A 14,031-nucleotide genomic window follows, 5' to 3' on the forward strand; every position below is an offset into this window, starting at 1 on the left:
ACAGAAACTGACCCTGCTGGGGCTGAAGGATCAAGGGCCTATCTCCTCACCCAGCATCTACACTGCTGCTCCCCATCCAAGGCGGTCGCTCTTGTGCTCCACCTGGTTTCAGCTGGTCTCAAAGAAGTTAGATAATAGGAATTCCAAAGGATTCATCTTTACTTTCTACTTTACTTATATAATTCTAAATTTAAATACGTCTTTGTCTCGGAGAAGGTGAGTGCAGGGAAAAGATAAGAATAAACTACAAAACATGATCTGTGGATGCAATATTGTCCAGAGCCAAGAGCTGAGGCAGTGGGTTACAAATAGTAAGAACGGATGCCAGCTCTACTAGTTACTTGAAAAGTCACTTAGGTCTCATTTTCCCCACATGTCACACAGAACCATTTGAATGAACATCACAGTACCTATTCTCATAAGGAGAGTTGTGACCTATAAATAGCAACACAAATTAACACACTTCCAGTAATCAATCAGCTCTCCACCATGAAGTAATTATCATGGGTTTCATAAATGGTGGCTACTTTATTATCATCATTTGCAAGACATATGCTGACTCAGCCTCCCTGGCCCTGAAGCAAAAATCTCCCTTGAAGATCACAAAGTTCCTGAAATAGTCACGTTTCCAAATGCAGTGTCCTTCACAAGTCCTGCTTGCTGCCAAAGTCAGATTTCTATTGCATAAAGAGCTGCACAGGCTTAGAAATTCAGGGGCCCTGGGAGTATTCTATTTAACCTTGTCATTTTTCCTAGGAGAGGGTCAGGAAGGTGAAGTGTCTTGACCATAGTCTGCCATGAGTTTAAGGCACACATGTAAAGAAACATTTGATGATTGACAAGGAGTCACATAGTACTCACACAACAAATCCAACACAGGTTGAAATGCTTGGGAAGGGTTTCAGATTCACAGGCAGGTATTTTTTCTTCAGATTTTAAAATATAAAATCAGATATCAGGAAGAGATCCAAGTCTTAATTCATTAACATTTCACATACTATATATATGTGGCCTCCAGGTAATTTTACATGATATTTTGGAGGGCATGAAGTGACATTTCATGGTGTAGCGTTTTCTACTCGTGACTTGATGGTACTCAAAAAGTTTTGTGTTTTGGAGCATTTCAGATTTTAGATTTTCGGACTAAGGATGTTCAGTCTATATGGTCTTTCTATATAAGATTATTCTTTGGATAAAACAGCTTCTTAAATGGCTAGGCTTCTTTAAAACATCTTCCCAGGAAGCTTAAGGGTTTGGAAAACTGGCTCAGTGTGCATTAGAGGTACAAATACCACCCCTTGGTAATTCACATTCAAAACAAAGGCTCCTAGAATGGGAAAGAGCAATCATAGGGAAAGGTCACTCTCTGCGACTCAGGGGCTCAGAACCCTGGAAGCCAGGGCCCTAAGTTCAGGTTACCTCGCTGACCAGCTGACCAGCCTTCTTGGCCTGTTGCAAGTTGAGACTCCCCTCAGTCAGCCACGCAACTCCCTTCATCCATGCCAGGTCAGCTTTGTACTGCAGCTACAAGAGAAATAGCACCAAGATCCTACCAGATAGGTGGGTGCAGGGGGGTAAGGATTGATGGGAGGTTAAGAAATTTTTGATCCTGTATTAGTCTACCAGAGAACTGCTTCCTGATTTCTCCTGGGAAATAAAACTGGGCCCATCTGGTACAGTGGACAGTATGTTTTACCTTAGTGTTAACACAACCTGACAGACAAACATTGCTTTTTTTTAAACTAAGAACCTTCTTTGCCAACCTGTTAAGTTCATAGCATTTGCTTCCCCTTTGCCTATGCCCTTTATCAGCACCTCTTTCCTTTTACAATGGTTCTGAACCCCACCTTCATTCTCCAGTCTGCATTGTCTTGCCTCTGCCTCTACTTCCCCACCTGTCTTCACTGGGTCCAGCATCTCTCTAGTTATTTCTAGTCCTCTGAGTTATGTAATAGACTCATACAAGGTCCAAAATCACTCAAGCATGTGTCTAATTGCAAGATGCATAGAAAAATCTGGCAGGAAATAAGGGATTACCTCACTCTGGAGCCCATAGGCTTTCTTAGCCCACTGAGTCTTCATATCTTCAGGCAGCACAGTGTATTCATGCAATTTCTTCCTATAGTCCAGGTCACTGGCAAGAGCTTGGGCCTTCTTAGCATGCCTGATATTCACCATATCCATGGGCAGGTGAAAGTGAGTCTTACTCTCTTCAAAGCCTTTCTTATATTCAACCTTGAATGCACCAAAATAAAGACCATTGGTTACACTTCTGCTCTTGAAGGAGAACCTGACAATGCTGGAAGATTTCCAGGCTCTGGGGAGGAACTGGCACTTGGGACAAGGTCCGGTCTGTCAGTTGTGGCCCAGGTCCTGGCTCTATAAGGCAGGATGACAGGGGGACTGTGGTTCTCACACTGCTTAGTCTCTGGAAGGACTGTGGCTCACTAATGCTAACTCTTTACTCTTGACAAGGGGAGGTCACAATCTGTGGTTCCTACAGAAGCTTCAAGAGGCAGAGGGACAAAGATTGGGCTGCAGAGTCCAGCAAGCAGGAGTTCCAACTTGATCTCTCCTTGACCAGCTGGGAAAACTCTGCATTGTGACTTCACTTCCTAGAGAGCCCATTTCCCAAGAAGGAACTGTTACAATGAATGAATAAAACAATAGCAAAAATGTGTTTAGTATAAGGACTATACAAACACATAGCAAGTACGTGATACATACAAACCACCAGGATCACAGTGACGATGGTGATGTCGGTATTATTATGATGGTGACAGTGGTAATGATGGCAGATCTTGGTGATGGTAATTATGATGACTGATGGATGGTGGTGGTGGTGGTGATGATGATGTGGTGGTAGTGATGATGGCTATGATGGTGATGATGGTGGTGATAATAGTAGTGATGGTAGAAGTGATGGCTAGGGGGTGATATTGGTGGTAATAGTGGTGAGATAGTGGTGGTCCTGGTGGTTATTTTATGTTCTGGGAAAGCTAGTGTGTGACAATAGAAGGAGTGTGGTGTCAGGTAGAAGGAGTTCTGGAGTGCAAGCCCTCTCCTACTATCACTGCCTACCACATGACCTTGAAAAAGGCACCATCTATTAGCTCCCAGTTGCTTCAACTGCAAATATAAAATATGAATTTATTTCTCTAAACAGAAGCTAGATTCTCAAGTGCCTCTTTACGCTTCACAATTATGTATTTCATAAAGCTTGTCCTGTCACACATTCAAAATGGCAACCCAGGTGCCAACTCCCATTATTCCAGTTCATTCCAATTAAACCATAGCTTCCCAGTGACTTCTCAGATAGTTACGTCCAACTGCACCATCAGAGATGCAGACGTAGCATAAAGCAGGAACTAAGTACTCGTGTGTCCTTTGATCTGCTCTGCATTGTCAGGGAAGACTTGATAAAAAACTAGATGTGTCCTTCTAGCCAGAACTCTCCTTCCCCAAAGGAGAGTTTCTTTTGGTAAGTGGCATTTACCAAGGTTAATCTCTGGCTACTACAGTTGTTTATAAACAGTACTGTTCTGATTGACAGGAACTTGGGATGCTCTGGTTGTTTTCTCAAATACTCTGAATAGCATGTGAGTGACCACAGGATTTATCTAGAACATTGTCACAATAAACAGGATGCATGTTACCTAATTCCTTACTGTGGTTTGAATATGATCAGTCTCCAATGAAACACATATTGAGCTGTAATTCCTTAATGCAGCAGAATTGGGAAATGGGGATTCATGGGATGTTTTTGTGATTGGAGACAGAGTCCTTGCAAATCTATCTATCAGTCAATGGTGGCTGTACAGGAGTGAAATGAGTCCTTGATGTCATGGAATTCGATTAGTTATCATGAGAACAGGTTATTATAAAGCAAAGCTACCTCTTTTGGATGCTCTCTGTCTCTGTCTCCCTGTCTGACTGTTGGTCTGTCTGTCTCATTCCTGCATGCGTGCATGTGCACTTGCTCTCTTCATGCTGGTACTGGTGCTCGAACTCAGGGTCTCACACTATGAGTTGGCATTTTCATTCATAGCTTGCACTCTACCAACTTGAACCACACCTCCCATTCCTGCTTTTTGCTGGTTAATTGGGGATAAGAGTCTTACAGATTTGTCTGCCCAAGCTGGCTCTGGATGCTCAGATCTCAACCTCCTGAGTAGTTAGGATTATAGGCGTGAGCCACCAGTATCTGGTGTGGTGTTCTTTTGCAACCACCTAAGTGCTCTTCCATTATGTTCCACCTCTTATAAAATGAGGCCCTAAGGAGATGTGGTTGCCTGATCTTGGAATATCCAGCCTCAGGAACTATACACATCAACACTAATCTCTATTTAGAAAGTACCCATCTCAATCATTCTGTGAAGACAACAGAAAATAGATTAAGACAATCTTATCAGAGCTATGCCCCTCCAGGGAAGAACTTGTTCTGTACTGTTCAAGTTAGCAGTCCAAGCACTTCACATGGAGTTTTGTCCATAGTAACAGCTCATCATACAATGTGCCATAAATAAATGTGACCGAACACCTTTTACCCTAATCAGTTGATGCTGTCATCCTTAGGGACATAGTCCTCATGTACTTTATAAGAATTGTATGGTTCATTACAGAAAGGAGATAAACTTCTTAGACAAGCCAAGGGAAAAAAAAAGGTGCAGATGAAAGTCAGTAAAAAAGAAACTGTCCCAAGTGGCAAAAGCCCAGGAACAACTTTTAAAGTGATACAACTGCACGTGGAATGGCTGGGAGCTAGAAAGAGTTTACCTCGCTGCTCATCTTGGCCACCTGCAGAGAGTGCAGAAGCTTTGAGTCAGTTGTTCCCATCACTTTTCCTTTTGTCTTTTCATATTCTTCTCTGTATTTAATCTTGAGAGAAAGAAGAAAGTCTACAGTGAGTATGAGACCAACTTTTCTGTCTTAGGAGCCCTGGTTTAACAAATGCAAAGAGAACAATTCTGAAAGAAAAAAAATAGACCAAAAAAACCCCTCCTAGCCTTTCACAAATCCAGAGGACAATTAAAGTATCATGGTGTTTACAATGTTAACAGTCATTATTTTTTTCAGCAGGACTACTGACATTTTATGGGAACTGTTCCTTCTACATTTCTGAGTTAATGAGACAAAACCTACATTGCTAGCAAGCTCCCCCGAGGCTTTGGCGGCCAACAGAGACATGGCATCCAGCTTCATCTCAAATCCTTTCTCTTTTGTCTTCTCCCAACCTTCTTTGTACTTAACCTGACAAACAGAAACACAGGTGAACAAGAGTTGCTACCCATATTCCTGCTGAAAGTTGCAGAATTTTTTCAAACTGGTTTCTTCGATTATTTGCAAAGCCATCATCTTGGCTGTTATTATAAAAAGTCATTGTGATCATTATCATAATTCATTGATTCCATAGATAGTCACTTGGAGCAGTGGTAATAGGCCAGGTCCAACAGAAGACCTGTGCTCTTCTTTCTTCTCTTCTTTTGGGTTGTAGTTAACTATTCACAAAAGGAATATTATATTATCATTCTCAGGGTTGCTCTGAGAGTAAGCAAAACCTAAACTAGTAAAGTGCCACAGAGATATAAAGTATTGGTATTTGAAAGGTAGTAACTAATGTTTGTGGACCTTTCCTAAATGCTTTCTACTCAAACTGCAAATCTTCAAATTAGGCCAGAGGCTCAGAGAAATTAAAGAGCTCACCTAGGGTCCCACAGGTAAAAAGTAGTCATCCTGCTGTGCACCAGTGGCTCATGCCTATAACCCTAGTAGCTACTTAGGAGGCTGAGTTTTAAAGGACCACAATTCAAAGCCAGCTCAGGCAAAAAAAAAAGTTCATGAGACTCCATCTCCAAATTAACCAGCTCAAATCTGGGCTGGCAGCATTGCTTGAGTAGTTGAGCACCAGCTAGTGCTAAGGCTCTGAATTCACATCCCAGTGCTGGCAAAAAAAAGTAAGTGATCATGCCAACAACTGTGAACCAAGTCTATCTGAGACCAAAGTCAATGTCATCAATTGTGTCCCTACAAGAAATACTTCCTGGGGGAAGTATTATAAAAACTCTGTATCGTATAGTACCATATGTACCATAGCATATATCATATTTCATATCATCATATATCATATTACCTACCCTAGTATAGCACAGACTTTCTAAAAATAGTTTCTTTTTCTTCTCTTATACCACAGATCCCCTCAAGAATAAGAAACCTAAGGACAGCCCTGTAGTGGCATCAGAAAACTCTAATGATTAAGATTGTTCTTGAAACTTAAATTTCTTCTCCACAGCCACTAGGATGATGAAAACGATGGTAGTGACAACAGGTGGGTACATGTCCATACACATGGCCAACATATGAGAATTAAATTGCTAGGCCCAATTCATCCCTATTGAACCACTATGTGCCATGATATGGGCAAATTTATATAGTAGAATGAGAGGCTTCAAGGAGCCACCTACTGGTTTACAAATGCAGACTTTTCACTTTAATATCAAACCTTACCCCCCCCCCCACCACATCCTCTCCACATGGCTCACTCACCTCACTGAATAGTTCAGCATTGGTCTTGGCCTTTACCAGCTGAGGTACATCCTGTGGTAATGTGTAGTTCAGCTTATTTTTTTCATAGTCAGCACGGTAATTCACCTGTTGGATTTAAAATACTTCTGTAGGGCCAGGTGTCACTGACTCCCATCCGTAATCCCAGCTACTCAGGAAGCTGAACTCTAAGGACTGCATTGGAAGCCAGACAAATTCTCTAAGACTTGTATCGTCAACTAACCACTAAAAAGTTAGAAGTGGAGTGCTCGCTTCAGCAGCACATATATTAAAATTGGAATAATACAGAGATTAGCACGGCCCTTGCTCAAGGATGACACAGAAATTCATGAAGCGTTCCATATTTTTAAATGAACCCAAAGATAGAGACACAAATATCTTTTTTCTTTCTTGCTATTGTTTCTAATGTAGTTATAATATACCATGTGAGTTTTTGTTTCATTGTATGTTCCTCCCCCACTGTATAACCCATTTTCACTATATTTGATGTCGATGCCCTGAGTCTTGTATATATACTTCTCTAATTCTGGGAGAGGAAGGGAAAAAACAAAATGCTTAAATAAGGATACAGGTTGACCCATTTTAACAATGAGATGTACAAGACACTATGTTGAAAACGAACTTTACCACTTCGATGGGGGTGGGGGACTAGTTGTGGAGGTGGGAGGGAAGGGATGGGAGGGGAAAACAAAGGAGTAGTCAACAATGCTCAATAGGAAATGTACTCATTACCTTGCTTATGAAACTGTAACCCCTCTGTAGAGCATTTTTACATAAAAAATGTAAAAAAATAGAAGTAGAGGTGTGGCTCAAGTGGTAGAGTGCTAACCTTAAAAAAAGCCAAGTGAGAGCCTGAGACCCTGATTTCAAACCCCAGTACTGGCACTAAAAAGAAAAGTAAGCAAACAAACAAATAAATATAAGAGAAATTACATTTATGAGGCTTTATATGGGTAGAAAGGGAACTCTGGGAGGAAATTCTGTTTCTCACTTTCCCCGAGACTCATTGCTGAGAAGGTATTTCTAGGAAAGGCCTTTAACAAGGAAACCTGTAATTTGGGGGATGTTTTAAATTAACAGAGGGAAGAAGTGAAATGAAAAATTAAGTAACTGAAAGGCACACTGAAATCAGTGAGCTTGCAAGGTCTCTGTGGCTGCTCTACCAGCACCTCTGACTTACACCAAGGGTTAGCAAACACTTTCTTAGTTTCCGACAGGGCTGCCCATTTGCTATCTGCAGGATAGATGCTCAACAAAAAGCAACAGTCAATCTAATCAGTAGTAATCATTGGCGATGTATAATTATCAAATGTCCATTTGAAAAAAAATTGTAACTCCTAGAAACAGCGCACTGCCTCCTGTCCACATACAAAAGCTAACCAGACGTGATTTCTGGACAATGAACACAGAGCCATCTGAGAATTGAGAAGTAGTCATACACAAACTAAGTCTGGACCATTGGATATTGGTGATATTACAAACTATCATTAATTTTTATTAAAATTGCATAATTATATTTAGATTTATTTGCTTTTTTAGAGGTCCATTCTAAAACGTGTATGGTTGAAGACATATAATATCAGTAATTTTATTCAGAATAATAGGGGAAGCTGGAAGATAGTCTTGTGGGGGTTTACTACTCTACTCTCTACTTTAGGATGTATTTGAAATCTTTCCTAATAGAACACTTGAAGAGAAAGGTCATAACTTCAGGACCGCAATAAGACATGTTGCTATTAATAAAAGTCGAATCCTTGGAAGTGGGACTTGATGTGCAGAGGACATCAACAAACAGAAGACCCCACAGCCAGCTGGACAGAGACAGGTCACTTACGTGGCTCAGTTGCTGGGCATTGATCTTGGCTTGAATAATCTGTGGTGTATTGGCTATAGAGCTATACTTGAATTTATCAATGCTCTGTCTGTAGTTGACCTAGGCAAAAACAAACATAGAACAACTTCACTAGTTGTTACCTCTAAGATTTGCTTAGCCTTCTTCCCCAGATCAACTACATAGATATTCTCAACTTGCCAGGAAAAGAAGGAAATTTCCCAGCTATATACCACTGGTTGTAGCAAATGAACAGACAGAAAAACAGTGCCATGAAGAATGAATGTTTGGACAGGTAATTTATAAAAGAGATCAAGTAATTGGCCAGTGAACATAGGAAAAGGTGCTTATCTGCATTGTTAGAGAAATGTGTATTGAAATCATGAGAAATGTGTATATGAACTTAAGGAGAGAAAATCAAAATTGCTGAAAATATCAAGCTTTGGCCAATATCAAGCTAAGGAAATCCCTAATATGGACAGATGTACAGAATGATATAAGTACTTTGGAAATTATGGCACTTATGTGGACATATGTACAGATACTGGGTCCCAATAATTCTCTTCCCTCATTGTCTTATTCCCAATGAAAATAAGCACAGGTCACTTTATAAATATTCAAGGAGTATAATCTATAGGTAGTGTATTTTTCCTTGTATGTCTTTCTTACACATCACAAAAAAAGATGTTAAAGAAAGAAAAGTTGGATTATAGGCCTTACTAAAGCCATACACAAGCCTTCCAAGATGCAAAAGAGCCACAGTGACCTTTCCAAGGACAGTCCTAACCTGTCCTAACTCTATGCAACAGCTCTTTCCTGGCCCTCATTTCCACCTGCCACAGTCCACTAATAGTAAATTTGGCACTTTTCTGGAAGAGGAAGTGGAATCTTCAGTTTTGCTTTCTGCATCGAGTGCCTGGCTTCTCACTTCTAGATATTTGTGGTGAGTGAATTTTCTCCCTTCAAAATGCAAATTGCTCTTTGAAAGTGAAGGATCATTATGCATTGGCATACATACACACTCAGTCATCTCATTTTCCTCCAAATGCACCAGGTCTAGTGTAGAGAGAAAGAGAACTTGAATGGAATACAACAGCAGTGAGCTGGAGTGAAGGCAAAGCATGAGGTTGTGAACAGCCAATGGCCTCATTCATAAGTTCACATCCAGCTGAGCCCGAAATCCAGATAAAAGGAGTGAACTCATCTCTAAACCAACTCATCCACTCCTTCAACAAACAATCATGGGAGTCGATGTCAAATAAGCAATCTTAAACACAGCCCTGCTCATGGAGATAGCTCACATGAGTCCTTGTTTCCAGGATCCTGAACAGATACAGTCTCTTAGGACATCTGAGCTTCTCTGCACACAGGCTCCAGGTTAGACCCATTCACAAGCTGGGTCCTGGGTTGGCTTAGGGAGAACCATATCACTGTCAAATGCCCCTATACAGATTTGAAGTCTTTGTCTGATTGTATGAAACCCAGGATCCCACCCAGCATACCCTAGTGTGGGGCTTCTATAGAGACTTACGTTTTTCATTCCCACAATCTATTGCTTTTAGCCAAAGCCAATACTGAATATACAGGGAAATATATCCAGGCAAAAACAAATGACTTACAAGTTAACCTCATGAACAAGGCCTGGGAAGGCTTGAGTACTCTTAGTACTGGACCACAGAGTGTTCAGTTGGCTTTGGAGTGCAACACAACATCACTTGGTACTTCTTTGTTATGATTCATAGAGAAAAGTTTTAGATATCCTGAGTATACAGGAAAAACTAGGGAATATAAAGTCATTTCAATGTCAACTATTAATGAGATTAGAGAACTGTGACTTCCTAATGCATTAATTCAGAAGTAATATTATCAACTCATAATAGAGTCTATTAGAATTCAGAATTATGCATGATAAAATGGCATGAAAATTATATTTTTAAGTGGCATATTCCTTCCTGATAATTCTGCATTAAGTATGTCACAGAACACAATTACTTTTCTCTGCAGGACATAATTAAGAGTCTCCATGATTAATCACATCTCTGCAACATCACAAATGCTTGGCCATTGTGCTTCCATCTATATTGGGTGTCTTTGCTAAAGATAGTCTCATTTGAATTCTATTAGTGTTTATAAAATCCATCTGAGAGAATGCTCTCTAATTTAAAACCCATTCTTTATTTAATTCCATAGCTCATTTTACCACCTTTACAGACAGTGGCCATAGAAGCTCTTGAAGATGGAATCTCCAAATTTCCTGAATACAAAGGCCCCTGTGTGAGAGATGGTGAACTCAAACACACACCAGAGCCAGGAAGACAAGGGAAAGGAGAAGACATATCAAGAGAGCAGCCATTACTCAGCTCTAGCCCATGGCTGCCACACAAGGACCTAAGGTTACTTTTTCCAGGGTTTGCAGATTTTTTTTGTCGGTGGGGGGCCCGAACTCTGGGCCTGGGCACTGTCCCTCAGCTTTTCAGCTCAAGGCTAGCACTCTACTACTTGAGCCACAGCACCAGTTCAGCTTTTTCTGCTTAGGAATTTTGAACCTAGGGCCTCATGCATGCAAGGCAAGCACTCTACCACTGAGCCACCTTCTCAACCCAGGATTTTCAGATTTTTAAAGAAAAAGTAAAGATCTTAATTTTTATGTGAGCTCACAACTTCCACATGTTGGTTCATTTTAAAAAATTATGCGGCCAAATCTTCCTGTCATCTGGATGTAGCTTATATACTGCCAGTTTAGAACCTATCACCAAAAACAATTTAATATATTTTTCAGTCTAATTTAATTCTTGTGTCAGATTTCCCAGGATAGCTAGCTATATTTCCAGAGTATAAGTTGATCCCAAGTCTTATAGGGACACATGGAGTAGTCTGCCATGTTCCAATGGGAAAATGTTCCAATTGTGGGAACTGATCTTATTTTGTCTGTGTTCTTGATTAGGTAGTATTCCAATATTTCTGTAGTACTACTACAAAAGTACACATTCACGTTGTAAAGAAATACTTTAAATGGGTAAGTGTTCCAAGGATGTAGTCCCCACCTCTCAAGAAGTAGCTTTGGCAGTGGCCAAGGTAAAGGTGAAATGAGTAGGTCCACACAATAAAACTTCCTGGAAGAATTACTGGTTCAGTCTTTGATATTTTTATATTTGAAAACCTTTTCAACTCAAGAGACTATTGTTTGCTAACAATTGCTCTTCAATGTCCAGGACACTGTTAGACCCAAATGCATTCTATTATCCTACTTTGAGCCAGAGGGGAAGGGGAGAGAGAGAAGAGGGAGGGAACAAAAAGGAACAAAAGAAGAGAGAGAGAGGACAGACACAGAAAGAGGGACATGGTGAGAGGTGGAAAATGAACACTACTAATAGGAAAACATGTCAACCCCTGGATCTGTACTAGTCCCAAAGGAATTCAAGGAAGGCAGCACTCAACAATTAATAAAAATATTTCCACTAATTAAAAACCATGACAACAACTAATTTTAAAACTACTTTAAGTACCCATTAAGGTAGTAGATGACTTTTGTCTCTTTCTTTATACTTTCCTACTTTTTCTATATTTTCTATAATAAATAGTATAAGTTCTGGTGAACAGAAAACAATCAGTTTAAATTAACTGAACTGTTTTGTTTGAGATGCCAAACTATCTCATCATTTGGTATCAACTGTGTATCATTTCACTCAATACCATATGCACTCCAAAGCTTTTTTTTTCTTCTGTTAATAAAGGGTCATCATAGTTATGGAATAACCTGATAATTTTTACAAACTTGCCCAGTAGATGCAAGCACCAAATTCTGAGAAGAAACTGAACTCTAGGATATTTTTGAGACAGACAGAATTGTCTGCATTGATACTGAATAGCTGTGTTTTGACTATGCATAAATGGACATCCTTTGGGGGAAAGTTCCCCTTTCTCAGTCCTTCAACCTCCTAAGAATCAGTGTTTTGTTTCTTTCCACCTCACTGTCCCCCAGGAAGGAAGTGACAAGTAATCAAGCAAATGGGCTGTTGGAAGAGGACTTACATCTTTCAAGGGAAGCAGCTTCATTGTTGTTTGGTAGGAAGGAGTAAGAGTGGCTGGATAGTTGTAGTCTACAATGTCATGTTTATAATCTGCCTTGTAGGCAATCTGAAACCCAAAGAAAGAGAAAGCAGACACCACTTACTTTTGACCTTGTTTGAATGTCATAAGAGTATTTTTAATAGCCAGAAAAAAATTAATTCAGTTTCATCAGCTCCAAGGAAAATTAAACTGTGTTCACACTTTTGCCTTTAATTTGAATTCTTCCTAATTAATCCCAAATCACTTAACTTCTATCAGTAGCATATTTATTTCAGTTTCCATTTTAGTTATGTGACTCCTTGTTGTCTGTATTAAGGATGATTTGTTGCACATGGGTATACAATGAAAGTACTTTTTGATGAACCCCAAGAAAATAAATGAAAATTGAGGAATCTCCAGAGAATTTCTTTGTTCCCCCTTCTGATCAAATCTGATATACTCAGAGAAAACCTAACGTTAGTATGTTTTAATAAGGAAATCAGATCCATTTAAGTACTCCTTACTTCCAAGATTTTAACCTGCTTTTACTGCTCTGTTAATTGGATTGATAAAGCTAAAGATAAACCAGTAGCTTTTCGGATATAAGTACCTGATCTATTTTGTTATTTCACTATTTTAACCAGCTCAGAGGCATAGTAGGTCTTCAAAGAATATAATGACTAAATAAACGAACTCATCAATCAACCCAACAAGTTCAAATAATTCACATAAGCTTTGGAACCTTGAAGAATTTCAAATTTGAACCATGCTCATCAATGTCTTTTATCTCTCGAAAACTAAAAATCTTTTTTGTCATATTTTATCATATCAGATCAATTATAATAGATCTAAGTATTCTTCAAACCAGAGAAAGCTAAGATAAATAAATTCAGTCTTGGAAAATTTTATGAAATTTCATATATAGTTGATGGTATTGATTGACACCTAGAAATTTTTATGGGTCCATTTTTACAAACCAGAACACAAATGTTTTAGAAATGGAGGTTGAGAAAGAATGGGCTGAGTTGCAATTGCCCCACCTACTGACTCCCACAGCCCCTTGCAAAAAGTACTCACGTTGCTGGCCAGACTGCCAACTTTCAGAGCATGGAGAGTGCGTCTATCCATGCCAACTCCTTCATAGTGGCCTCTCATATGGGTCTGGTAGTTTTCTTTATATTTATTCTATATGGAAATACAAAACTTCCAATGAAAACTTGTCAACAGGTTGAAGATAACCTACTTATTTTAATACTCTAAGTCCAAAAATATCAATCATCCAACATAATCTATTCAAGTATCCATTGCACCCTTGAATAAAAATAAAAGCAACACCTTTTTCACAACTTCAAGCAAGCTTAGGAAGTTGGAGTCTGATGGGCACTGGGTCATAAGGCAGACTGGATCTGTTTGTTTTCATATTATGAATTTAACACACTTAGGAGTTGAAAAGTAGAGCTCACCAATGGACAACCATCCATAGATGGCTCTGTGTGTGAGCCCAGGTTGGAGGTTGGTAGAAGCCACTGCATGCCATTACCTTTATTTCTAAATATAGTTGAGCCTCTGCCATGTGACCCACATGCATG

At 39.6% G+C, this 14,031-nt stretch overlaps 1 protein-coding gene across 3 annotated transcripts in view; it reads right to left on the bottom strand.

The window, feature by feature from the left end:
• Nrap (nebulin-related anchoring protein) overlaps positions 1-14,031 on the bottom strand; it is a 67,603-nt gene that overhangs the window by 35,684 nt on the left and 17,888 nt on the right. For all 3 annotated transcript variants that reach the window (XM_013017616.1, XM_013017617.1, XM_013017618.1), the window contains 8 exons: positions 13,520-13,627; positions 12,425-12,529; positions 8,396-8,494; positions 6,544-6,648; positions 5,143-5,250; positions 4,777-4,878; positions 2,038-2,235; positions 1,420-1,524 (listed from right to left, as the gene is read on the bottom strand). In XM_013017616.1, coding sequence (XP_012873070.1) covers positions 1,420-1,524; positions 2,038-2,235; positions 4,777-4,878; positions 5,143-5,250; positions 6,544-6,648; positions 8,396-8,494; positions 12,425-12,529; positions 13,520-13,627 — 930 coding nt within the window. The remainder of the gene's footprint in view (positions 1-1,419; positions 1,525-2,037; positions 2,236-4,776; positions 4,879-5,142; positions 5,251-6,543; positions 6,649-8,395; positions 8,495-12,424; positions 12,530-13,519; positions 13,628-14,031) is intronic.

This window comes from Dipodomys ordii, unplaced genomic scaffold (assembly GCF_000151885.1).
Source record: "Dipodomys ordii isolate 6190 unplaced genomic scaffold, Dord_2.0 Scaffold36, whole genome shotgun sequence".
NCBI classification, from domain to species: domain Eukaryota; kingdom Metazoa; phylum Chordata; class Mammalia; order Rodentia; family Heteromyidae; genus Dipodomys; species Dipodomys ordii.